At 42.0% G+C, this 27,848-nt stretch overlaps 1 protein-coding gene across 3 annotated transcripts in view; it reads left to right on the forward strand.

Annotated features, from left to right (window-relative positions):
• Nucleotides 1-27,848, forward strand: part of LOC126399034 (estrogen-related receptor gamma-like) — a 49,540-nt gene that overhangs the window by 3,605 nt on the left and 18,087 nt on the right. Inside the window, exons 1-4 of one of the 3 annotated variants that reach the window (XM_050058757.1) lie at nucleotides 10,287-10,652; nucleotides 18,729-18,977; nucleotides 20,044-20,201; nucleotides 23,547-23,663. In XM_050058757.1, the coding sequence (XP_049914714.1) occupies nucleotides 10,597-10,652; nucleotides 18,729-18,977; nucleotides 20,044-20,201; nucleotides 23,547-23,663 (580 nt within the window). In that variant the 5' untranslated portion in view covers nucleotides 10,287-10,596. Of the gene's footprint in view, nucleotides 1-10,286; nucleotides 10,653-18,728; nucleotides 18,978-20,043; nucleotides 20,202-23,546; nucleotides 23,664-27,848 lie in introns of those variants that run through there. The other 2 variants (XM_050058759.1, XM_050058760.1) reach the window with 2 other exon arrangements.

Here is a 27,848-nt window from a genome sequence, read left to right on the forward strand (position 1 = left end):
TCAGTTTGCTGCTTTCCCTTTCCCCGCTTTCTTTCTTTTCTCTCTTTCTAGGAATCCTGATTTCCCTTTTTTGGGGAAAGATATGAGCAGCATAAGCCGTCACTCACTCAGCTCCAGCTCAGTTTAGAGATGAATCCTAGTGCAGGGGTGGACTGAACCATTTTGCGCCTTCAAGGGGGGAAAGGGGCCTCAGAGATCTCTCACTATTTCTTTTTATTCAAAGTTCGTTCTTTGAACTTGAACTTGAATTTATTCAGCCTTTTCTTAATTTATTTATGGCACTAATATTAAGAAATACAAATTTGCAAACAAACCAAACATTTCATTCCAGGCTTTTTGAGGGCCCCCCTCACATTGTGCCCTGGGTTATCAGTCCCACATTTCCCCCCACTATGACGCCCCTGCTTGGTTAATAACTTAAAGGTATCGAGAACAAATACCCAGCCCTAAAGTCAAAGAATAAAAGGGAAGCGTAAAAGAGGAGAGAACTCACTCTCAGGATGGACAGACATAAGTATGATGTCATATATAGAGAAGACTGAAATAATCGCAATATTTACATGATCAAAAAACAGAATGACAATATCAGGTTAGTAAAACTGCAAATATATAAAAAATATGAATCAGAGAAGACGATATTTACGCTATGAATTGGTGCATAAAATGTCACCAGAGTGCAGGAAATTAAGTGTGTGACGCTCAAAGTTTTCTGGCAGAGCACCCCAAACGCCCTGTTTCATATGTGTCCCCACAATGTTGAAATTTATTTCATTTATTTCTTTAACCAGAAAAAACTTTTGAGATGGGTTAGGGCAGCAACATAAAGTTACAGACAACGTATAACAAAAATACAGAAAAAAAAGTATAGCCCTAAAACAACAATATAAAACACAAAATAAGATTACTATGAAGAAAAAAAACAAAAAGTATGATAGTATATGTGTCAGAAGTGAACCATGCAAATGCAAAAATGGCAACTACACATGATTACAAAGACCAGCTAAGACACACGGTGACACTGGCTTATGGAAGATTGTGTACAAAAAAACCTCCACCATGTAACATTGCACCTGGACTATTAACCTCTGGACAGAATTTGACTTAAGCACAGACTCAAGACTCATCAACACCATTAACACAGAGGCGGAAGAGTCAAGAGATATTCCCTTTTTACCTCTCTGATTCTCTGAAACATACTGAGAACCTGAGGTGGGTCAAGTGAGGGTAATGAGCTGGAGACCAGCAGCTGACCGGTTAATCCAATACAGGTTGTTGAGAATATGAAGGGCCCTTACCTTACTGTAATCCACATTATGTAGTTAGGGTAGGCTTGGTTACATAATCGCCCTAAGAGCCTCCAGATGGGCACCTGCCAGAAGTCGACATGACATGATGAGTGGACGAGGGGGAACAATTAAATGGACTCGACTCCATAATCAAAGCAAACTTCAGCGACATTACAGCTCCATTAGAGTCCTTTACAGTGCTTTTAAATAATCAGCCCTTGTCAAGCTTGTGGTCAGCTCAAGGCGGGCTGAGAAGCTGGTGGAAATGTCACAGATATTCGTCCACTAGGGGGCAGTGCAGCCAAGTTATTAGGGTATGTAAAGCAGCTGTAAGAGGCTGTGATTGTGCAGCGTTTCTCTGTGTTTAGTCTCAATTTGTACATAAAATGATCCAAAATTAGCTCTAATGAAATCCTGCCTGCCCGAATGCCTTCCTGTGCATATATGTTTCCCAGCACTTCCTCCCCAGTGGGACCGAGGATATCCAGATAAGTGAAAACCATTTAAAGACCATTGACCCTCTGAGGAGCTCGGCAGCACGACCCAGTAGCTCTAAGTGACATTTCTATGGTTACGTTGCTTTAAGCTTCTCCCAGAGGCTTTCTAAGGTTTCTGTGACCTCTGATCCCTGTACAGTGTGCAGCGGATCAATACAGTGAAACTGATCCCGTCCCAATCTGTCACTCAATCCATCATCTTATGCATCATTTCCCTCCCATTCATCTTTTTAAAGGAATCAGACTGTACAGCGTGCAGACAGAACGAATCTCTTCCATTTCTGTATCATATTTCTCTCATGTTCGTCTCGTTTTTCGTCTCCGCTTTCCTCCTTTTTCTCTCTTCCCCCCGCTCATTTTGTGAACCATTTAAGTGTCTGAGAGGTGCTGTGACGCTGCAGCGAGACAATGGTGTTTGCACACAGTGTCAATAGTCTTTCCCTCTGTCTCAGTAATTGATGGATGACTGTGAGTCAGGCATAAACTAAGCAGATTACACTCACCAGATCTGAGGGCTGATGCTAATGTGAGTGTGTGTGGTGGCGGCGGTGGTGGCGGTGGGGGGTGGAGTTGCAGAGTGACTGTCCAGTTTTGGAAGTCAATCCGACAGCTGTCCCCGGAGGCTGAGATTTGGTGGCTGTGAGTTTAGGGATGAAGAGAAAAGGGGTGGACACACACCCACAATCACACACACACATGCAAAGGGTGTCTGCTTCACTTGTACTTTTTGCTTTTCTTTAGAGAATACGTGATGCATCTGGTGTGCGGGGGTCAATAGCTGGCAGCTGGGCGCTCTGTTACAGGCAGCGTCCCTCCGGAGCAGCTATTGAGCTCCTGTCTTTGGTTCGGCCTCGGCGGTGTAAAAATATTTTTGATGTTTAACTGCAGCCATGCGCGTTCAGTTTCACATAGCTTGTTTCCATTTCTTGTTATTTCTCAGTTTTGCTTTGGTTTTATGTCGTTGTCCTGTTTGCTCAGTTTATTTGTCATTTTTCTTCTGCCTTTTTGTCCCTTTTATTTTTTAACTAAACACATTTTTTACGTCCAGCAGGAGGTTTCAGTTGGTTTCAGTAACTCTAGAACTCCTTTATAGCCTGAATCATAGTTGATCTTTGAGACCGCTATTAATATTTGGATGAAAAAGAAAGACAAAAGACCGGTTTAAGCAGTTATTTTTGATGACCATCCATCCAATATTTATGAATCCAAAATAAACTTGTCAGTGCTCTCTGGTTAAAACTATCATAGAGTGCTGCAGGAATGCCGTTTTTTTGCAGGCTGACGTGGAAGTTAGTGTCGCCTTGGTTCCGTCAACAAAAATCCAATGGGATTTTTCCATTGGAGATTGGATTATTGCCAGAAATAAGCTCTGTGGCAAACAAACATTTATGATACTCTGATGATACTATAAGATTCTGGCCTTTACATACTCCACAAGAACAGAGAAATTTGCTCTCTCTCGCAGGGCTGCAAGAAAAGAATGACGTCATTCTATTCTTGCAGCCCTGGTTTGGGAGTTCTTGCAGCTTGTTCTCGACACATCATCTGGGCATAACGTTTTTCTTGTGTGGTGTCCAAGAACCATTGTGTGATTGGTCAGAAATTTGAAGTGGGCATGGTTAATGCAGAAAAGTACGTGTGACGTATGCGGCAGTGGGAGGGGCCAATGAGGACTTCCCAGGAGTTCTAAAAACACAAAGTGCTGATGTGAGGCTGATGGGAATATCGTTAATTTTGGAGATATTTGGTCATAAAGCATTAGACAAATTAAACCCTTGACATGATGATGTCACTTGATGATACCAAGGACCAAAATGTTGGACCAACCGACTGACACACTGACATTACCATCCCTGAAGCCACGCTGCTAGCATGGCTAAAAATTAAACAGATTATTTGATAGTCATTATGTGCAGCCCTGATCTGAAAGTCTGTAGCCTAAGTGTTAACAATGCTTCCATGTTCACTGACAGAGGCTGTGTCTCAATTCAGGGGCTGCAGCCTTCAAAGGCTGCGTTTGAAGACCGATTGCGTCACATCGGCGCAACCAAGGCTTACTCATTTCCAAGGCTCCTTCAAATGCAGCCTTCTTTCCCAGAATTTGGAGGATGCAATGGATGAATCCTTCGTGGCCCAGCCTATCCCAAGGTGCACTGGGAGCTGGTGATAATTGTGTTGTTTTAATTATGGCGTCTGACACACCAAATGTAAATGCTGGGTTTCAAGTCACTCGAATAGCTCGAATACAAATGTTATTAAACACAAGAAGTTTTGTTCAAATAACAGACTAAGGTACGTGATGCTAACAGGAATAGGAACGCCAGTGGGTTGGGCGAAAACAACTGGTAGTGCAACCAGGAAATCCTCCGCAGACCAGACCGTCCCGTTTCGGAGACCATTGGGTTTGGTGATGCGGTCTTCAAAGGACATGGCCAACGTAGACCGCGATGGCTGCGTCCTTCAAAGGCTGCAGCCCCTAAATTGAGACACAGCTATAGTCTCCTCCTTGGCCGCCATTTTACAAGTGTTTGTGGTCCAGCCCTTTCTGCTACGTAGGCTATCATAGAGGATGAATAGCACCCCAAGGTCCACACTTTTAGTTCCCTGTACTCATGGTGTTCTGCATTTGGCCAATCTTCTCAGTATGAATGCACATACGCACTCAAAATAATGAGTCTATGTACAGAAGGATCTGATTTGAGACACAGCATTTGATGATAACGGTTAAAACAACGTATGAACTTTAATGAGTGTGACTTAAGTTCAGTCTGTAACCTTTTTATTTGCATTACCTGGAATGACATCAACCTCTGACACAGAGCTACTGCTAAGTGAAACAAAAAGCTTTTGTACGTTGGCACACAGTAATTAGGAAATTATCAGAAAAAATAATCCACTCAGGAGCGTTCAGCCTTTCAAGTGGTTCGCTCGACGCCACTCCGGCTTGACTCAAGTGTGCCTTACTATTGTTTTGGTGCGTCTCGGCCGGTGCCAAGGAAAATAACCATTGATAAAAATATTAATCTCAAGTTTTGATTTCAACCTGAATGTGTGACAAAACTCCTCAGCTTTGTTTGAGCAAATAAAGAATCCATTGATGGCAGCTGCCAAACTAAAAGCCACCGAGCGATAAGAGCCACTCCGCGTTAACGTCAACATTCAGTTTCCTAAATGGTTTATAAAAGATAATTTCTGAGCGCAGATAATGTTTTATGTGATACATTAACTGTAGGAGATTTGATATGATAGCAGCACTCAGTGTCTGGCTTTTTGTATTTTATGGCTGAGATAAAATTATCTACCATTACAAATCACGCTCTTTATCTTTTATGGGTTTTTATAATGTGCGCTCTCTCCTTTGTGTTTGCATGTGCTTGCGTTCGTATGTTTATTTACACGTGTAGCATGTCTGTGTATGTGGCTGCTGCATTTCTGTTTGGCGAGCTGTTTCATGTGGTGCGTAATGAGATAAGGCCCACTCCATGCAGTCTGCTGTCTGGCTTTTATCTGGGCAGCAGATTAGCGCAGGTGATTTCATTCCTGTGGAGTTTGGTTAGGCGAGGGTCAGCTCGGAGCACGAGCACAGCGTCATGTGTCGACGAGAGGGAAAGAGACGGACTGTGACTGACGTGAAAAGGGGAGAAAATTAGAGGTTGCATGCACCAAAGCCCCTGTGACATCTGTGCAGTTTTGAAGCTATGATATGATTTCAAACTGTAATAATTTGGGGATGCTTTTGGTGATTGTTCATCCATCACTGTGTGTTAAAAGACAGCATTTTCTGCAACTTTTACATGTTTAGTGAGGATGTAAATTCTCAAAATTGGCCATCTGCTGGACTTCCTTTGAAAACTTGAATAGTGAAATATGTCTCTGTATTCGTACACTGATTGAGAGTTGTTACAAGCTGATATTGTGTCAGGTATTAATTCAGAAACACCTGGAGCAATGTGCAAACAAAATATTTGATGCACTCTACACTGCAATACTACTATGATTTATTCAGCGCTCCGTGGCAGGCATCCACACTGAGGCTTGTGTTGGGACCTCGGGGTGCACCATCATGATTTGAATTTGACCCCTGACTTCTCAACAAGCAGCGAATCTGTGTGTATCTCCACACGGCCAAATGCACTGTAAGGCTTGTGTGTTTTTGTGTTTTCTGCATACAGAGGGATTTATGTTGACATGGCCTCTGACAGATGACCAGTGCATCTGTCTTTTAAGTGGATTAGGACGTAGTGACACAGGTTGCATAAGACTCGTTTAACCTCAGGCGACTTTACTCTCACTGGAGAAATGACTGTTCATTAGCGGACTGATTAGCTGAGTAACTGTTTTGTTTGTGTAATCTGAGTTTTCGTCAAATCTAATCACAAATTGGAGAATGCAACTTAAAGGGATGGTTCACCTCAAAGTCAAATATACATATGCACATTTTTCCTCTTATCTGTAGTGCTTGTTTTTTTATCAGTCTAGATTGTTTTGGTGTGAGTTGCAGAGTGTTGGAGATATCAGCCGTAGAGATGTCTGCCTTCTCTCCAATATAATGGAACTAGATGGCACTCGGCTTGTGGTGCTCAAAGCGCCAAACAAATACATTTGAAAAACTCAACAGCAATGTCTCTTTCCAGAAATCATGACCTGGTTACTCAAGATAATCCACAGACCTTGTTGTGAGCAGTTTCATGTAGGAACTATTTTCTTTCTACCAAACTAAATCCACCAGCCGAATCACCACGCAGACGGAAACGTACATCTACTGCTAGTTCACCTAACACCACTGTAGCTAATGCCATTAATGTTTACATCTTGTTCAGGGTAAATAAATAAAATAATTCTATCTGACATATTTTCCCCTTATAAAGGTTTTATGGTGAACAGGCTAGCAAACATTTGCCTATTTACGAGTGTAAGTCCAATGATTGCTCTAGTTTTAGCTCTCTTTTGGTCTCCACCAACTTCTGAAATAAATAGCTGGTTCTTAAGATGTTAAATGCTGCACTAATTTGTCACTTTTTCACTGAAAACTGCCGCCCTCTGGGGCTGGAAATGACCTTGGAATACATTTGAAAAACTCAACAGCAATGTCTCTTTCCCGAAATCATGACCCGGTTACTCACAATCCACAGAGTAGTTTTCACTGTTAGTGGCGGGGTCCGCCATTCAAATTGCCTTCACTCGCACTGGTGATTCAGAGAGAATGAGGCATGCGTGTAATCCAGTGTTACTGTTATCTCAGTAGGTGCGTTTAAATCCACCTGTTTCTATACAGATTTTCAATTTGTGCATGAAAAGACATTGTGAGCAGTTTCATGTAGGAACTACTTTTTTCTATCAAACTACACCTACCGACTGTATCGCTGCGCAGAAGGAAGCGTGCATCTACTCATGGACGAGAGGCTCATGCTCGTGACAGTACGAGATGTAAACATTAATAGCATCCACCTTGGCCAAGCTGTAACGTTAGCTAGCTTAGTAGTGCTAGGTGAGCGAGCAGTAGATGTACAATTCCTTCTGTGTGGTGATATTGTTCGAGGGTGAAGTTCAGTAGAAATAGTTCCTACATGAAGCTGCTCACAACAAGGTCTGTGGATTATCTCAAGTAACCAGGTCATGATTTCTGTAAAGAGACATTGCTGTTGAGTTTTTCAAATTTATTTTTTTTGCACTTTGAGCACGACAAGCTGAGTGCCATCTAGTTCCATTATATTGGAGAGAAGACAGACATCTCTACAGCTGATATCTCCAACACTCTGCAACTCACACCAAAACAATCCAGACTGATAAGTGGCACTGCAGGTAAGAGGAAAGATATGTAATTTTGATTTTGTGATAAACTGTCCCTTTGAAGTAGCACTTCATGTGTTAAAAATGATTTATAGAACACATTTGGTCTGCAGTCACTGCAACACCAGACATATGAAACACTACAGCAGCAACATAAAGGGAAGAAGAATATCCATTTGGACACCGGAAAGTGTAACTGCAAGTTTAAAGTTATTTTATTTTTCTTCAGTTTCCCATGCTGTGTTGTTTCTGCTGATCACTCTATATCTTGTTGCACCGTTTAACCTTTTTTTCCATGCCAAGCACTACTTACTGTGGCTCTCATTTCGAGTGCACGTGTGTGTGCTGTTAACGAAAGGCGAAAAGCATCACATTAGGCACATAGCCATAGCTGATTAGATCAGATAAAAGTACTGTAGCAGTAAGCTTGATTATAAACTCTGCATGTGTGTTTCTTTGTACGGTTGTCCATATGTTTACTCCAATCACTGTGGGAAGGTGATGACTTTTTTTTTTTGGATGTGGCATTGAATTAAAAAGTGTAGATTTTGGAGGAAATTATTCAGCTCATATGCAGCATTCTGACATTATTTGTCCAAACCAGTCGTCAGAATAAATGTTGGCATTGTATGTCTCTGAAAACCACAGATATGTTAGATTTATTAAGTAGCCAATGTTAAAACTTTACATTTCTTTATGTTTTGATTTTCAATTTTATATTGTGACAACCCTGATCTTTAACATGTGAATAGGTTTAGACACAAAAATGTGTTGGTTAGGGTTAGGAAAACATTATGTTTTGGCTTAAAATGACCAGTTTTGTCACCACAAACGTGGCCAGAGGTCCCGAAACCTTGTAAAAACGATATCCAGTTTAGTTGACACAAACACGTTTGGAGATGTTGTGGTGTCTGGCTCAAAAATACCCAGTTTTGTTGCGACAAACCTGGCTTTAAATGTCCTGAAGTCACGTTAAAAAATACCTGGTGTTGTCACCACAAACATGGCTGGAAATGTCTTTACATTTCATTAAAAAAATACCTGCTTTAGTTGCCATGAACTGGAAATGTCTTGGTGTCTTGTTAAAAAAAATACTCAGTTTTGTCGCAACAAACCTGAGAGGAAATGTCCTAATGTTTGGTTAAATATACTCGGCTTTGTTGCTGCAAACATAGCTGAAAATGTCCCGAAGTCACATTAAAAAAATACCTGGTTTTATCGCCGCAAACCCAGCTGGAAATGTCCTGATGTCTTATTAAAAAATACCCTTTTTTTTCGCCACAAATACAGCTGGAAATGTCCTGACATCCAGTACGTGGTATTGTTGACACAAACATGTTTGGAGATGTCTTGTCTTGTTGAAAAAATACCTGCTTTTGTCACAGTGAACACAGCCTAAGAAGTCCCGATGTCTTGTTAAAAATACTCAGTTTTATCGCCACAAACACGGCTAGAAATGTCCTGATGTCTTGTAAAAAAAATACCCGGTATTGTTGCCATGAAATCAACTGGAAATGCAGCAAACACCTGCTTTTGTAGCTATGAACATAGCTGGAGATATGTCCCGATGTCTTTTTAAAAATACCCAGTTTTGTCGACACAAACACGGCTGAAAATGTTCAAAAGTCATGTTAAAAAATACCTGATTTTATTGCCACAAACCTGGCTAGAAATGTCCCAATATTTAGTTAAAAATACTTTTTTTTCTCCCCACCACAAACATGACTGGAAATGTGCTGATATCTTGTTAAAAATACAGGTTTGTCGCTACAAACCCAGCTGGAAATGTCCTGAAGTCACATGAAAAAATACCTGTTTTTTGTCACAAACCCAGCTCGAAATGTCCCAATATTTGGTTAAAAATAAGTTGTTGTTTTTTACCATGAACACAGCTGTAAATGTCCTGATGTGTCATAATATGATACATATGAAACATACAAATGTAACATATCTGTGGTTTGCAGAAACGTACAATGCTAACATTTTATTCTGGTGACTGGGCTGATTTAGTATGATTTGTTTAGGTATTTAAGCTCTTTCTACCAAGCTGAGTAAAGCTACAACTAATGATTCATTATCAAGTCATCTCTTAATTACATCTTATTATATTTACAGTGAAAAATGGTCATCACATTTTCCCAGAGCCCAATGTAATGCTTGTTTTGTCCTACCGGCAGTGTAAAACCGCAAACATATTCAACTTACAGTGATATAAAACAGAAATTAGGAGCTTATTTAAAATCTAAAATCAGATTTTTTTCCATTGATAAATGCCTATAACTGACAATCAAAGTGGATAGACTTTTTTGGAACTATTAATCAACTGAACATTAGATTCATTAGAGTAAATTAATTGATTAAGATCATACAAACTGCGTGTTAGGGGCAGAATATGAGCAAAGATTTATCCTTTAATTCACACATAGTGTATAATTATTTGTCTTTTTTTTCTAAACCACAATAAAAACAAAATCTGCTGACGGTAATGTGAGAACTCACCTCCCACATTCCCACATGAACTTCTCTCAAAGAACCAAAGCTAAAACATCCTCTGTTGTCATATCCACCTGCCCCACTGAGAGGCTGCCTCCCATTGGCTCAGAGCACAGCCTATCAGCTGCCAGCTCAGCGTTCTGGGGGAAGGCCATTCAAATGTGTGTGTGTGTGGCTGTGTATTCATGAGGGCCAGCTTCCCTTGGAGACCCTTGTCACACACAGCCAGCTAGTCACAACAGTCAGGACTTCAAAGGCAGCCAGTGGCCGTAGGGGGGCTGTCGGTGAGAAGTGCGAGTGACAGGGAGACAGACGCAGGGACAATGAGACGAGCTGAGAGTGTGATCCAACACAGGAGCAGGCTGTAGATGGAGACAAAGTTTGGAGGCAGAGGAAAGAGAAAGTGACAAACAAGTGCAGTGAGAGACACAGTTTATTAAACCAGCAGAGGAGAGGAAGAAGAAAAAGACACAGACAGAAACAGACGTTCATTTTTTTTCTTCTCTTCAGAGCATGGTGGCAGAGTGCACATGGATTTAGTCGACCTCTACCTCCCAGAGTGTTTCACCTACCACTCTGACACAGAGTAAGTACTTTCACCCTGCAGAGGGACTGCAACCAGCATGAAGTGTATCTCAGAGGTGTAGCAGCAAACTGAGCCAGACTGTGTGAGATAAGATTTTCCTTCAGATGTCTGATCGGTGTGTTTATGCCTCTGAAGTGTCTGCTTGTGCTGCACAGGTATCATGATCTGTACGCTGTTGATTTGAATACTTCAGAGAGTCAGTTTGATTCATAACACATCTGTGTGTCTGAAATAAACCTTGTAAAATGACTCAGGACATTGAGAAAGTTGGTGGATGTGAATCAGGGTCCATCACAGGTGCAAATCAAATACCTTGATGATGATATTGCGACAATATTGTAGGGTTGACTATTGGTGCTTTCACCAAATTTTTACGCAATGAGCTTTCTGCTAAATAATCACAAGTAATGTGGATATAATGACTACGTGGGTAAATGGTAGAATAACTCGAACGTCACTTAATTGTAATGCAGCCTTTAATAAAGCCAGGAAAAGACGACCCTTGCGAAATCCTGATCCCCAAATCTGATACATCATCTCGTCTGGTAGCTGGGTATCCAGATAATATTGATATATTGCCCAGCCCATGCTTAGCATTGCCACTATTCCTTCCAGCTTTATGGAAAGAATTGTTGTACCTTTACTCAGATTGAGCAATATGACGATATTATATTGAGATACAACACTATATATCGTCTTCGATTCTGGATATCGTTGCATCGTGATGTGGAATAAATTGTGTTTTTTTTCCTGTCGTTTTAAAGGCTGTATTACAGCAAAATGAGGTAAATGTATCAACTTGCCAGACTGTACTATTTGTTTCAACCCTTACCTTAACCCACTCAGCCGTTATGTTCACATTATTGATGATTATTGATCAAAAATCTAATTGCAGTAACAGGATCCCTCATTTGTACTTTCTGGACTCGTCCAAATCTTAATAATTATTGGATATTTAATACATTTTCTGTGGTTTTTGGAGTCAAATTTGCCCCTTCCCCAGAGAACATGCCTCCTCCTAGACACTACACAAATGCTGTTGCCTTTGCCTCCTTCATTGCTAGATGCCTTATTCTTACTAAGTGGAAGCAGGAGGCGTCTCTCACACATGCCCAGTGGGCTGGTGATCTTATGAGTTTTCTATACGCTGGGGAAATAAGGTGTAAGCTGGGTGGTACTACAGGTGAATTCCACAGGACCATTTCTGATATATATGAAAACGCTAAAACTGTGCGATGTTTCGTAATTGATTCTCACTTGGAGCAAATTACGATGTAGATTTACTATAGACAGCTGTGACTGATGTATGAATGTACTTATGTTTATATTTGGATTTTATGTCACTATGTAAAAAAAAGACAAGGAAAATTGAATTTTTTTTTAATTGTATTAATATTTTCTGAAAAACAACAACAATAACAAAAAAAACCATTCGTCATACAGACAACTTTGTCGCATGAAAGAGGGTATTTGGTCAGAAATATTGTTATGTTAGATTTTGTCTCCCAGTCCTAACATTGATAAAGTGCTTTTGGGGAGATTTAAAAATATATCGAGATATATATCTAGCCTGAAAATACTACGATATAATTTTCAGGATGTATCGTCCAGCCCTGACTTTTGCGGTAGTTGCTCATCCACGTCTTTTTCAGAGGAATGCATACATTCCACATAAACATTTAAAATCGTCCTCTTATTTGGCATTTAATGTATCTTCTCTTGAATTTAGCCACTGTAAATATTCGCCATAGACCTGCAGTCTTCTAGAATTTCAGCATTTAATTGTACGATCATTTTCTCGATTAGTCAATTAATTGTGTCTCCTAAACTCCAAGATGACGTCTTGTTTTGTCAAATCAAGTCAGAACCTCCCATTGAAAAGTTTACAATGATATGAATTGGAGAAGATTTGAAAGTAGAGAACGTTTGGCATCATAGGCGTAGATTTCAGATATATCCTCCGCAGTATGTTGGTGAAGATTCTCAATTATCCAAGTCAAGTTTATCTTAAGTGGTATGTCGTAGGCTTTGGACTTCCTTGAGTTTCTTGAAGACGTTTCACCTCTCATCCAAGAGGACTGAACTGAAGAAGCCTCTTGGATGAGAGGTAAAACGTCTTCGAGACTCAAGGAAGTCCAAAGCCTACGATAGAGAGATATAGCAGAGGACTTTTGTTTTGACAAAATTAGACATTTTCACCATAAACTGATGCAGAAAAGGCAACAAGTGGTGCATTGAATTCATCAGGATGCTCAAAATTGCCTAGCAGAGGACCCCAAACCCCGGTTTCATATGTGTCCCTCCCAATGTAGAAACAAAACCTGATCCCTTGTTTTGCATATTTGCTTAAAAATGTCTCAAACCATCAACCAATGATCAAAAATAGTTGCTGAATCATTGTCTGTTGATTGATTAATCAATAATTGGATAGTAGGAACAGGGATTTGCATAAATAAGTGTTTTGGGAAAACTTTGATGGAAACTTCCCATAGTTTGTGGCGGTTTGTTTGCATCACTTACAGTTGTGATTGTTCAGCCTGTTTGTTTGTTGATAGTGAGGACGAGTGGGTGCAACCAGTTTGAGAACAGATCGGGTCATCCGAGGCCGGTTGGTGAAAATCTCCCTGACGCGAACAAGCCTGTGGAAAGCTGTGCGAAGCAGCTGTTTGATTACCCCGGCAACAGCTTTTTGATTGCCTTTCTTTTCTGTAATCATAAAAGAAAATCATGTTCATTATCATCACCGCTGTGCTTTTATCAGCTGTGGCATAATCACCCGCCTCTGAGAAAACATCTCATCCAGCATTGTTAAGGATTGGAAATAACATTCCCCCAGCTCAAAGAAATGAGAGGAATTGTAGGATAAAAAGGAAAGACAGCCGGGCAGAAGATGAGCGGACATGTGGACGTACAGGTCGGCTGATTGCTGGTGACAGAATCAGACAGATAATGGGAGAAAAGGCTGCAGATGATCCCCTGTATGGCACGCGATCCATGTTTCCAGAGCCTGCGGGTCCAAAGCTGCAGCCACAGGCACCTCATCTCACTGCTAACAGCCTCATCCAAACCCTGACTAAGGCTCTTACGGCTGGCTCGGGGTGCCGCTGATCCCTGCTCATCTCCTTATTAGTCAAAAAAACCCACCTCCTCTGAGACCCCACTGACCTACATAGCTGCTCCTCAGGGTTCGGGGTTAGGGCTAAAAGGTTACTTAGTTTGTTTTTGTGATATTGCAGAGAGTATCTGTCGCCTTGTGTTTTATTTCACTTCCCCTCCATTTTCTTTACATCCCTTGGTCACTTCCCTCTTATTTTTCCTCCCGTCCTTGTCTTCTTCTCACCCTCCTTCATCCGTCGGGTCATTGTCTGCATTATGACCGCGCTCATTTGAAAGTGAGTGTCGCCGTCTCTCTTTTCTTTCAACACCCCCAGGTTAATGAGCCACCGGACTGCCCCCTTTCTTTCTGTCCCTTCCCGGCTTTTTCACACTCCCTCTATCTGTCTGCCTTCTCTTGTAATTTCCTCCCCGCCTCTCTTCTTCTTCTCTCTTTCTGTCTCCCTGTCGTTTCACGCCGGATTTTTTTGGCCTTTGTTGCCACGGTGCAATTAGAGTTGTTTTGGATACTGGGACACAAAAGGCTAAGGTAGGATAACTTTGAATACCCACTGACCCACACACACACACACACACACACACACACTGATTTATCCCCGCTGTAGAAGCCGCACCAACAGTCTTTTGATGGGCTTTTATGTTGAGTTGTAGATTAGTAATCTGTCAGAGTGAATATTACATCACATCTGATCACCCCACTCTAATGCCATTTCATTATGAAGGCAAAACACCAACCCCCCCCTCCACCTCCTCCTCCCCCTCATCTTCCACCCGGTGATGCATTATAATGGGAGAGCACAAAGTATATCTCACTCTGTACCTGTCAGAGACCTGACACGCCAATATGGACGCCTGTGATGGATAGCCAATAAGTAAACCAGTGAGTCACCTTAAAAGCAAACTGAAATCTCTTCAGTGTTCTGTTTTTATAGTCCTCAAAGTGGATTGGAGAGGTGAGACATGGCAACAGGGGAGGGGGAGGAGTTACAAGGCTTGTTCATTGGATATTAAGGTAAAATTTGGGCACTTAGAGGAATTCTTCACCCTCCAAATGGCCATTTGTGTGTCAGTTACTCATCCTGTGTTACATTGGATTCGCTAAGAAAATGTTTTTTCTGCATGTTTCAAAGTTGAACGGAGAATCCAAAAACTGAGAAAGTTCTTGATTAATTGAAGTCATAGGGGTCCGCGTTTAACAACAGCAAAACTGTTTCAAAGCTTTTGTTGACAAACTCTCACACAAGTCGCCCAGTATAATCCAAGTCTCATTTATCCAGTCGTATGCTCAGTGCTTCTCAAACAGACAGCCCTTTCTCTCAGGAAACGGAATTTAAAGTGAAACTTACCTCTGCTCTCTTCAAAGCCAGACTCCATTGACAAAAACAGTAATTTTACCTTGCTGAACACAGGAGCTGCTGGTCTACCACTGCCTTGATCAGTTAGCTTGCTTGTGTTACTGTGTGACTTTGGTGTTTTAAAGGGTTAGTACGGATTCACCAAAGTCACACGACAACTCAAACAAACTACCTCATCAAGGCAGTGGTAGACCAGCAGCTCCTGTGTTCAGCAAGGTAAAATTACTGTTTTTGTCAATGGAGTCTGGCTTTGAAGAGAGAGCATTGATAAGTTTCAATTTTACTTAAGTTCCCGTGGGAAAGGCTGTCTGTTTGGGAAGCACCGAGCACACGACTGTATAAATGAGACTTGGATTATACTGCAAGTTTTTTGGATTCTTCGTTCACAAATGCAAAGTTACACAGGGTGAGTAATTGACATACAAATGGTCATTCGGAGGGGGTTAAGTATTCCTTTAAGACAAGAGTTGGGTGTTTTGGGAATATTTAAATACTAGTGCCAGCGTTATACCTGAATTTTAGTCCTAATCTCAAAACTATATATATATTTTTGGCTACCTTATCTTAAAGAATGCTTTTCTACAGATGGATCAGATTTCTCAGTTGAATGCGAAAACCCCCCAGCAATTTTTGCCACAGTCCCCACTAACTCTATGAAGCTTTTTAGTGTCCTTAGGCTAATTGCTTTGTTGATAAAGGCCCACAACTTTACTGTTTCACTGTTAGCGCTCTCATTGAGGTCATTTCCAGCCCCAGAGGGCGGATGTTTTCAGTGAAAAAGTGATAAATTATTGCAGCACTTAACAGCTAAAGAACCAGATATTTCTTTTAAAAGTCGGAGGAGACCAAAACAGAGCTAAAAGCGGAGCAAACATTGGACCTACATTCGTCAAATGATCAGGAACACAACTCCACATAAGTGCTAATGTTGCTAACATTTGCTAGCGTGTTCGCCCTAACACCTTTATAAGGGGAAAATATGTCGGATAGAACTTTATGTACCCAGAGCAAGATGTAAACATTAATGGTGTCCTTGTCCGCCGAGCTGTAACATTAGCTACAGTGGTGTTAGGTGAACTAACAGTAGATGTACTCTTCCTTCTGTGCAGTGATTCGGCTGGTGGATGTAGTGTAGTAGAAAATAGTTCTTACATGAAAATGCTCACAACAAGGTCTGTGGATTATCTTGAGTAACCGGGTCATGATTTCTGGAAAGAGACATTGCTGTTGAGTTTTCCAAATGTACTTTTTTGGCACTTTGAGCACCACAAGCTGAGTGCCATCTAGTTCCATTATATCAGAGAGAAGGCAGACATCTCTACAGCTGATATCTCCAACACTCTGCAACTCACACCAAAACAATCTAGACTGAAAAATAGCACTACAGGTAAGAAGAAACATACGTCATTTTGATTTTGGCGTGAACTGTCCCTTTAAGACAGCAGATGCTTGATTTTCTTATAGAAACGTCTACTTTGGGCTCTTGTGGAGTGTTTATTTGCTGTCAGTCTGTCTCTTACTGTGCGCCCGTGCGTCTGTCTTTGTGGGCTTGTAGAGGGGTCAATAGCGCGTGCCCATGGTTTACTCTGGAGGTGGTTAACAGCAGCCAGTCCTTTTGCCTACCAAATGACTTGTGGCCGAGCGAACTCTGATTTACATGGCAGGAAACAGACCGAGGCCGACATCCACCACACCAGGCCAAGATTAGAGTGGGAGAGACGTACGGCTGTGTGGATACTGAACGTGTGTGTGTGTGTTTCTCTACATGTGGAAGTGTGTGACACGAGTGAGACAGCAAGGGGGTCTTTTTAAAGTTGGCCTGGCGACAAAGAGTTGCATGCCTGTATGTGTCGGAGTGTTTATGAAGACACTTGCTTTAAAATGTGTCTGTAAGTGTGTGTGTGTGCGGGGGGGGAGCTGGAGCATGTTCCTGATCACGTGAATCTGAAGTGTGTGTGTAGAGAAGTGGAGGAGCCAGTCTATGGTTTTTATTTTTACATCCACGCACATGAACGCCTGACGCCACTGTGGGAGTGAGTGTATGTGTGTGTGTGTGTGTGTGTGTGTGAGCACTCATCACATGCCTGTGAGCCAAGTGTACACCTCAGCTGGTTTCAGATGCTTTTTTCTTGTCGTTGTGGTGACAGAGAGTCTGTTGTGGTCACATCTCGATCCAATAATAAAGTAATGATGCACACTTCAACATGCAGCAGTTATTTCAAGCAGTTAGAATGGAGCTATGCATAGAAAGTACATCTAAAAATATAGTTTTGAAAATGCTAAGACAAAAGACGTGTGTATTTTTTGAGCATATTGTTCTTGAAACCATTCTTCATTGCACTTTTTGTGTTTTTTGGACTGCCTTAAGTGCACAATACACCCAAAAATGAACTAGCAGTAACATTTTCTCTGTAATTGCACTGCAGAGCATTTATTTGTGTCTCATTCTCCACATCTTCTAACAGTAAAAAAGCTGTTAACTGTCGTAACAGCCTGTTAACTGTTGAAGGCCGCAGAGTGTTTGACAGGTCGAGTATGATGAGTAACTGAGAGACACAGAGAGACAATAGAGAGAGAGAGAGGAAAGATGATCATGTTTGGATTGAACATAATGGCGATAATGAAGCGGATGATTGCTGGTTTGGCAATTTCCCTACGTTTGCTTAAGCAATCTCCAACTTTAAAAACAAAGCAGTGTAATGGACGGCAGCTTTGCATATGTGGGAAATCACAAACGGCTGGTTTAGATAAGGCGGGGGATGGATGGACGCATGGATGAAGGGGCGTGGAGGTGGAGAGGTGGAGAGGTGGAGAGGTGGAGGTCTTCGAGGCTTTGGGAGACGGATGGAACAAAACAGAGTGCACTGTAGCTCTGTATGTGGTTGTGAATAGATATATGAATCCATAGATTAAAGCAGGGGTCTTTAATAAAGTGTGGATAGCCAACCTGTCTGACTAGGTTCGGATAACAAATCAGACATTTTGCTCGGGTTCGGTTCGGGTTTGGCCCACTTGTCACGCTGCTGTGTTGTGCTATGGTCTATTCAAGTGCAGGAATTTGTTATTTACGTGACAACGCCTGAACGCAACACAGGCCAATAGTTACGTTTCAGGCAGGAGGTGGTAAATATTCAGACTGAACTAAGGAAAATGGACGCTAGACAAAACTCGGGTCGGTTGGTTGTTTTCACTCAGGTGCTGTATATTCTTGCAAGCGCTATTAGCAGCACCAGAAGGAGTCAAAGTAACCTGATTTTATTTTTAAATTTTACAGATTATGTGTGTTGTGTGACACTGTCAGGATGTGGTGACAGTTTCAGCAAATATGACAGCTATTTTCTTTTAATAAAAATTACCTACCGTAGCTTTAATGCTAATGATTTTTCAAAGCTGCTTATCACATTATTACTTCCTGTGTAAATGATGCCTGACTTAATAAAACTAGCCACTCATTAATATTAATACCAAGGTGACTCTTCATATATAGCTGACCTGAGAGTCACATCCTTCACCCTCATGAATATGGATCACAATAAGGTGCATATAGGATCATATAGAGTGGTAATAAAGCTTCTCCTGTGTTTCCTCTCTCCTCTCTGTTCTCCAGACATCTGGGCAGGATGTCAGTGAGGGGCTTGGACCCCACCTGTCCCTCCACTATAAAGCGTGAGCCCTCCAGCCCCAGCCCCAGCTCTCAGGGCGATGTCAGCCCGGCTCAGCCCAGTCCTGGAAGCACTTCCTCGGACACGAACTCCAGCTACGGGCCCCCGAAAGGCCACATTCACAGCAATGGGCTGGACTCGCCAAGCCTCTATGGTCACACAGCGGGACTGGTCAACAATGGAGGAGCTAACAGGTTGGTGGATGTAACAGCAACAAGAGGCTGTTAATTAGGAAGGGCTAGTTTGAAGATATTGGGACTTTATTGTTGTCTAATTTGAGGACATTGGGACTTAATTATCATTAACAATGTTACGTTTTTTATACTTATCGGGTCCTGCTGATCCCAAATAGCTAGGAGAAATTAAAAATCCAGAATATAGTTAAAGGAGCAGTGTGTACGATTTCCGGGGATTTAGTGGCATCTAGTGGTGAGTATTGCAGATTGCAACCAGCTGAAACTTCTCCCGGTTAGAATTCCTTCAGTACTCATTGTTCAGGAGGTTTTTACCAGGAGACAAATTATCCACAGAGGTCTCTTCCTCTCAAAACAAACAGACCAGGTGATTACAACCAGTAAAAACACAGAATAAAGCAGTTACGCATTTAACAGTGTTTTTACCAACCGAGGAGCTGCTAATGACAATGGTCAGTGCAAAAATGTGAATGGCCCTATCTAGAGCCAGTGTTTGGTTTGTCCCTTCTGGGCTACTGTAGAAACATGGAGGTGTAACATGGTGGTCTCTGTGGATAATGACCCGGTGCCTTTGTAGATATAAACGGCTCATTCTAAGGTTACAAAAACTCAACGATTCTTATTTTATGGTGATTATACACTAAAGAAAGATACTTATTATATTCAATTTCTGTCAATATGTCCCCTTATTTCCAACACACTGGACATTTAAGTAGGGCATCATGTTAAAGTCTGCCAGAATAGTACTGATTCCAAATATGCTTCTCCTCTGTCACATTTTTTAGGGTATATCTGCTCAAAATCAGGAGCTCAGTTTACATTCACATCCAGAAGCTGACAACCTCTAAACAGTTGTGTGTTAGGCATTTGTTTAACATGTGTTTGAAAAGGGTGGGGGGATATTTCCCCTCTGTTCCCAATGGAAATCTCACATTATACTGTCCTTTATTTTGTGTGTTTTGCCTCACGGACGTTAAATGGAAGCACCATTGCTATCTGATCACATTCCTCTTAATTTGTCTCCTTCACTTCCTCCCTTCCTCTCTTCCTCTCCACTTCTTTCCAGGAGGTTTGTGGAGGAAGAAAGCCAAGTGAAGTGTGAATTCATGCTGGGCTCGGTGGCCAAGCGTGTGTGTCTGGTGTGCGGTGATGTTGCCTCGGGCTACCACTACGGTGTGGCCTCCTGTGAAGCCTGCAAGGCCTTCTTCAAGAGGACCATCCAGGGTAAGAGACAGACAAAACACACACACACAACACACGTAGGCGCAGGTTTCATGCTCAGTTTTATACTTAGTAACAGAATTTATTGTGCGTGGCTTGCTGCATCATATAAACCTGTTTTACTAGCAACATTGTGCAGATGCAGTCGTTTGTTTTGGTATAAACAAACCCCGAAAGGGGTGCACACGAAACTGCAGAAAGGCTTTAAATAAAGACCTGTTTGCAAACAGCTGATATGCGGTTGAACTTACAGCGTGTCATGTGTATAGTCAACATGTTTGAGTTTAGGCTTTAAAGCTCTAGATAACATATGGTGCTGCTGAATGTGTGTGTGTGTGTGTGTGCGCTTCACCCCTGAAAGCCGTTAGTGGTGAGAGGCAGCGGCAGGCAGTTTGGGTGTTTTAAAAGGATTGTCCTGTGCTCTGTGGGCTCCGGGCCCAGGTCGAGGACCCGGCAGGCTGCGATGTGTTTAGGCCTCTAGAAGTTGGCTAGATGGATTCAAAGGGCAAACAGGATGAACGGCTGTCAGATCAGCCAGGGAGATCTGATGTCTGGCTCATCAGATACTTCCTGTTTCTGATCGAGGGTGGCAGCTGAGAGCTCCTGCAACTGGCTGGACGCCATCGGGCTTAACGCGCACTTTTGGCTGCCATGGCTATTACTCTCAATTAGGTGTTAGGAACATGTGTTTTTGTGTGTGTGATTGCACTGATTGTGAGTTAAAGTCAAAATGTCATGATGAAAATAAGATTTAATGTTTAGTGTCCATAATTTAAAGGTTCACTGAACTGAATTCACACATAGGCATCAGTTGACTCATCATGAGGAGTATTTCACAGCCTGTTGTATTATGTCCTCTGTAGCTTGGAGGGAGCTTTGTCAAGCCTGAGAAACCAATCCTGATGATGTCATAGTGATGTCATCACGGTCAGTTTCTGCTTGAGGTTACAGATTAATGAAAGAAAGCGTGGGGCACAAAAACAAGAGGTGTGGAGTTTAGAGGGTTTGAATACTTTCCAGGCAGGAACAGTCTAATGAAAGACCCTTTCCAGTTGCATCATGGGAGGTGTAGGATCCTGTGTTTTGAGGGCATGACTCACACAAGAAAGTAATAGCCTTTTTCAACCAGAATTAGCACGTATATGACGTTTTTTTAAACTCAGGAAAACCTGCTAAAAAATAGGCAATAGACTCCTTTCTCATTTCCAGTGAATGAGTTTGCCTTTCTGTTTTTTCCCCCTGGTGTCTCACCTTTGACTTCATGAACACACTGTTAAACAGGGTTAGTAAACAGTAGAAAGCAGCATGGAGGCCGAGGAAAACGTTTTTATTTATTCAGTCTCTCTTTCAATCTCGATGCCAGCTAATTTGGAATGATGTTTGAGTGCTGCTTGGATGAAGACAGATGGAATTTATGGCTGTGGTGTCAAAGAGTTGCAGGAGTTACAGATGGTTGTGTCGAAATAAAGTGCCAAAAATGAGTGAATCCAACTGGATGTCATGTTTCCATCACTGCAAATTGGAGTTGGAGCCAATAAACTATTAGGCCTCTTTACTACTGGAGAAAAATCCCCCACTAAGGGTTCATTTATGCTCAATGTTAGATATGGAGACGGACAGAGCCTTTTGTCTCTTTTTTGTCTTTTGTCTGTTTTACGGGCGAAACGGAGCAGTGCCACCTGAGATCATGGAGGCAGTGTAGTGTAGTTCAAGGGAGATACAACTGTAGGAGATGTTGAAGAAATATAAATAATGGTGGAAGGAAACTAATTGGTAATTTAGTGAAAAGAATTCTTCATCAACATGTCAGATGTACGTAATGGCTGCACAGACCACTGCGCCTACACCGCTGCCTCTGTTTAAAGGTACAAAATTATGACTTCTTCCACTGTTGCCTCATTTGGTTTTCTGCAAACTAGTGCCATCTATTGGCTGTGTATATGCCAACATAAAAGACGTGTCAAAGTATGAGGGCTGTCCGATCGACAGTGATGGGAATACGACACCTGGGTGGACATGCTAATTTTAGCCCCTTTTCTGCCGCTATATAATGATGCACTGCCACAAACTTCTGTCCACCTCCGTCCAAGCAGCGCTAGAACAACACCCAAAATTAAGTTTCTCCCGTGGGAAAGGGGGCCTAAAAGTCAGGATATCTCGGCTTCTACTTCAATTTTGACCATTCTTTTTTTAAATCTGATTCTCGTAATACCCCCAGCACTATGCAGTATATACAACACTAATTCTCTGAAGTATCCAGGGGCGTAAATCTAGACAGTGCAGGCAGTGTGGTTGCATTGGGGCCCTTGAGGTGGGCAGCCCATAGAGAGAGTGGGCTCTCCAATAGTCAGTACGTTTACATGACACTTGAAAAAAACGAATTATTGCCTTAATCCGACTATAACTGGACAACTGAAGTGCATGTAAACGCGTTACTCCGACTAATATCGGAGTTCTCCAACTCCGATTAAGACACCCAGATAATGCGATTGGAATTCGATTTTCTCCAGCATGTATACGCCGTAATCGGAGTTAAACTAGACAATGCATGTGCGCATGCTCCACACCCCCCCGCGCTGGCGTATGACCCCGGAACAGACAAGACATGCTATTGTTGTAGCCCTCCAACAGCATACGGCGTTCTTGTCTGCCTCTCGAAATCACCATGACCACGAGGGATAGCATGCACCTTATCTGCACAATCAGTAACGCGTACATTACGTACGAGATGAACAAAGCTGTACGGTTATCCATCTTGCTGTTGTTCGAAAATGCCGGTCTGCCGCCTGACTCCAGTTGTTTATTATTAAGTGACGTAATAGGTCAACCGGAAAGGGGGCCGTATTAACCCGCTGAAACGACGCATATCGCCACCTAGTGTTGAGGAGGAAGACACGTTCCCGTCAGTAATTCGATTTTCTCAGTTGCTTGTAAACTGGGACAAGGACCGAAGTCCGATTAGATGCCAAAATCGAATTTTGAGCATAGCTCGATTAAGCTGTGCATGTAAACGTACTGAGTGTGTTAGGTGGAGAATGGGCCCTTATGAGTGATTGCCACCTTGAAATATGCCGGGGTTCAAAGAAGAACTCTCATTAGATTAAAACCAGTGCCATTTGCTATATATGCCCTTAAAAAGGCAAACTATGTATGTTGATGTTATCCAATGTCAAGTCTATTATGTGATGAGATGATATGTGCACATTAGTCAACATTTGACATGATGTATGTGACAAACTGTGAATCTCAGTAAGAGAATTTTGTCAGATTTCAATAAAAAGATGAACAGTAATGTTGAATTAATGTTCCAATGCAATTTTAAAAATATTTGTCTCTTATCTCCTCCAGGTAACATTGAATACAGCTGCCCAGCGTCCAATGAATGTGAAATCACCAAGAGGAGAAGGAAATCCTGCCAGGCCTGTCGATTCGTGAAATGTCTGTCTGTGGGCATGTTGAGAGAAGGTCAGCCATACACCAAAAATCACTCTCAGACTCGGGTCAAAACATTGTTGGAGCTGCTTTTTCAGGGATTGATCGGCTGCTGGTCTTGGCAGAGGTTCAAACCTCGTCCTTCAGACGGTTGAGACAGAGAAAAAGCACCCGGAGAGCGAAGGCGAACTCAAGTCTGACTGCAGTTTCTGTGTCCTGCATTCCTGGAAACAATACCCTGATTACCAGCTGAGGTTCTTTAAATGTCTCACCTGAGAAACTGGCGACAGCACGTACTGTAGTTCTGTAGACTCCAGTGAAACCTAAAACTTCTGACAGTTAAACTTCAGCCCCTCCGTGCCAGCCTTGATGCGTGTGTGTGGGTCTGTGTATGTGCTGTAAACACAGGGTTGAACAATGCAGAGCCGCGTCTTAGAGAAGGAGGAGAGGGTTTCTAACTGTTCAATTGTGTCGTTACTTCAGCAGTGTTCCTCTGAAATAGTTTCTGGAAATCCGCCAGTGTGTGTGTGTGTGTAAGTGTGTGTGTAAGAGTGTGTGTGCAGCAGCTAGGGAGATAATGGAGCGAGTTGTTGCTAGGGGCTCCTGGGACGAGACTTTCCAAAAATTTAAATGCAGGGAAAGTTTGAGATACATTTTTACAAGTGGGGAATTTAATGAGGATGGGACAAGTTTCCTCACAAACCCAGACAATTGCTTTATGTACAGTCAAGTTTTTTTAATTCATTATCTCTGGATAGACACAGTGGTGCCTTACAGTATATTTATGCTCATGTACAGACAAAATTAAGGTGGAATAAATGTAAAATAGGCCAAATAGTTTTGTGACAAGCTTCATATTCCAATATCTTTTCAACAGATGCCCTCAAACTTCATTACACATGCTTTAAAATATGGCCCGAGTGGTGACATACTGTATACATACCACACAGGGAGTCTGTGGCAGCGGTCAGGTGCTCCTTTAGTCTGGCTGTGTGCCTGTCTGCTGACATATTGTTGTCCAGATTTAGAAGTGACTCAAAAAGGAAAACATTAGCGACCTCCTACTGTACCGGCCACTTGCTGCACGCTGTGTAGGACCCAGAGATGATAATAAAGAGGGGAGAGGAGATAAAACGTGTGTGTGTTAGTCTGTGGTGGGTGCAATTATAGGATGAAGGGATAGTAAATGTAAAGATGAGGCGTGTAATTGTGTGAGTTCAAGTACGAGTGGAAAAGGAGCTGTGTAGGAGCTGAGAGAGCGGACCGAGAGACCGAGGCAGACTGAACTGGTCAGCTCTGTAGGCCTGTGAGCTCATCAGCTCGCTCACGATCTGCACTGCCAGTCCACTACCTGCAAGGGGAGGAGGAAACACAAGCAGGCGAAGCAGAGCAGAGACACAGGAGGGGTCGTCACAACACAGTTTATTTAGAGAACTTATCTGTACCCTCGACTCCTGTTTTCATTAATGTAAACTGTGCGTCTTTTGTGGAACAGTTTATACTCTGACAGAGGAGGTAAATTGAAGCACGAAAATCCACGGTAGCTTCCTCCATTTTGGACTCTACAGCTCACAGCCCCTCACAGGACGCCGCTGTAACGACGGCTTGCTAATGTTTAACTGCGTGAATTTGCATTTCATAGTTCTTAAAGTCAAACTTGAGATTAATCAGCCCGGTCACCAGGAGAAAATGTTGGCATCATGAGTTTTCTGTAAACTGAAAATACGTTACATTTGTACGTTTCATACATATAATATCAACGTCTCTGAAGTGACGTAGCATATGAGCTGATCTCTTGAGGAGAGACAGCTACCAAACTGTGGAGACCACTACAGATTACTGTTCGAGACCAACAAACAACAACACAGGATCAACAGGAAGGCAATCCAGGCACAAAACCTACAGCACAGATATTGCCACACCACAATGTATGTTTTGAAAGCCCTGATGAAGACCTGCAGTGGTCGAAACATGTTGGCTCTTTTATTGATTTAGCCACTACAATTAAGGCTTTATAATATTTCCTTCCTCGTTTTTTCTACTTTTTCGGAGTGCCTGGGATGCCTTCCTGTCGATCCTATTGCTTCCTGTTCTCCACAAACACCCGGCACAAGATTTTGATCTACGTTTGTATATACAGAGCAACAAACAACTCGTTGCTGCGTTTCCAGCTGCGTTTGTGCCACTAAATGTGGGAGTCTTGAGCCAAAACACGATCTTTTCCTATTCATAACCAGGTGGTTTTTATGCCTCTACGCCAGTGATAGCCGTAGCTGGAGGCATTTTGTTTTTGGGTTGTCCATCTGTCTCATTCTCGTGAACGCGATATCTCAAGAACGCCTGAAGGGGATTTCTTCAAATTTGGCACAAACGTCCACACGGGCTCAACAATGATAGATAGATAGATAGATAGATAGATAGATAGATAGATAGAAGACAAAAACAGATCACAATGAAATATATGAGAATATAGAAATATAAAATATATACAAAAATAAGTAGTACTAAAATTTTGAATATACAAGAGAAATATACAGGAATAATATAAAAATAATATCACAATTGTAAAAAAAAAAGAAGCTCAATTATATACACAACACAGTGAGAAATGAGGTGGAGGTTGTAAAAAAAATGTGCAAATAGCCACCAAGTGTGCAATGAACTGATTAGATTTTGGCGGTCAAAGGTCAAGGTTACTGTGACCTTACAAGACATGTTTTTGGCTCTAACTCAAGAATTCATACTCTGATTATGAGAAATGTCAAATGGGATAAAATGATGACATTTTATATCCAAAAGGTCAAAATTCACCTGTGACATCGTAATGCTCTGCAAAAACACTTTTCAGGCCATGACTCAATGTCATATCTCAGGAACAAACAGAGAGTCATTTGGTCAGATACTGAATTGGTGACACTCATCTTGGGTGTCCACTTTGAAACCGTGCTTCTGTGGGAAACTGTCGAGAGGAAACTTGACCGGTGCGTGGAAACCTATAACTGCAGGGTAGTAATTCTAGTTGTGCCTAAACATGTTAACCAAGGCGTTGTTGAAACATAAAGAAACATAGAGATTTAACGTAGCCTGTTCACAATGTAATATTACACAAATGTAACCTAACTATGGCTGATTTATTCCAGCTATTGGGTTAAATTAATTGATTTTAATGAAAAATAGTGTCATTTTGAATGCAGCTATGACCAGGCCTTTATACAAAGCTTCATGTTAGCCACACATATTTGGAAGAGAAAAGAAAGTGAACCATAAAATTACAATCCAAACATTTTATATGGACACAGCACATCTAGATGTGCATATACACATAATTTTAGGTGCATCACTTTTGGTTTTTACCTCTAAATGAAGTCAGAATGTGGCTAAATTGTTGACTATTTTACGACCTGTGTGATCAACTGACAACTTTTTTGCACTGTTGGAGTTTGTTGTAGCGATGTCGCCATATTCCCTGATCTCAGCACTCAGTGTCACTGATATAATGTGATAGTAATGGCGGCCAAAACCATGATAATAAGATCCCACTTGTAATAAACTGGAATGATCCTTTAATCCCACCTACTCATCTCCAAACAGCAGCGTCTGTTTATTGCTGCCGTGTGTGTTCCTAAATGTGTGTGTGAGTTATGGATACACAGAGTTATAGCATCTTTACACGCGTATCACTTTGTGTATATGAGTTTGTTTTGTCAGCCTGCACTCACATTTATGAACACACCTCTGTGTGTTTTTGTGACAGAGTGTGTGTGTCTGCCATTTTTCTAAATTAGCTGCTTTTAATAGGGTAGGGGCATCAACAGCATCCCAGTCCGCCTCTCAACCCCCCGTCTCCTCTCACCAACCCCCCCTCCTGCTTTCCCTCCCCCCTCGTAAATTCCTCCAGATGCCTTGTGGGATTCCTGGACCTCCGTGAAATGCGAACTGCCCCTCGTAACTCCCGTCGTAAGCGCCCTCGTAACGCGCTTCATCGTGTCTCGTAATGCCCCTCTTCCCCGGAGAGGCCGCAGTAAAGGCTGAGACAGAGGAGCTGTGAGGTTTAATGGGGAGAGTCAGAGCCGTATTAAATACATGGCTAAAAGACATATAGACCCCGGGCAGGATTTGATTAAGCCCTGTTTAGTGCTCTATACTGTGGTCGCTGTCGCCTCACAGGGCAGTAAAAACATGTATGTTTGCAAAATGTGCGCAATATTTTAAAAATGC

Source organism: Epinephelus moara, chromosome 12, assembly GCF_006386435.1.
Source record: "Epinephelus moara isolate mb chromosome 12, YSFRI_EMoa_1.0, whole genome shotgun sequence".
In the NCBI taxonomy this organism is placed as follows: Eukaryota; Metazoa; Chordata; class Actinopteri; order Perciformes; family Serranidae; genus Epinephelus; species Epinephelus moara.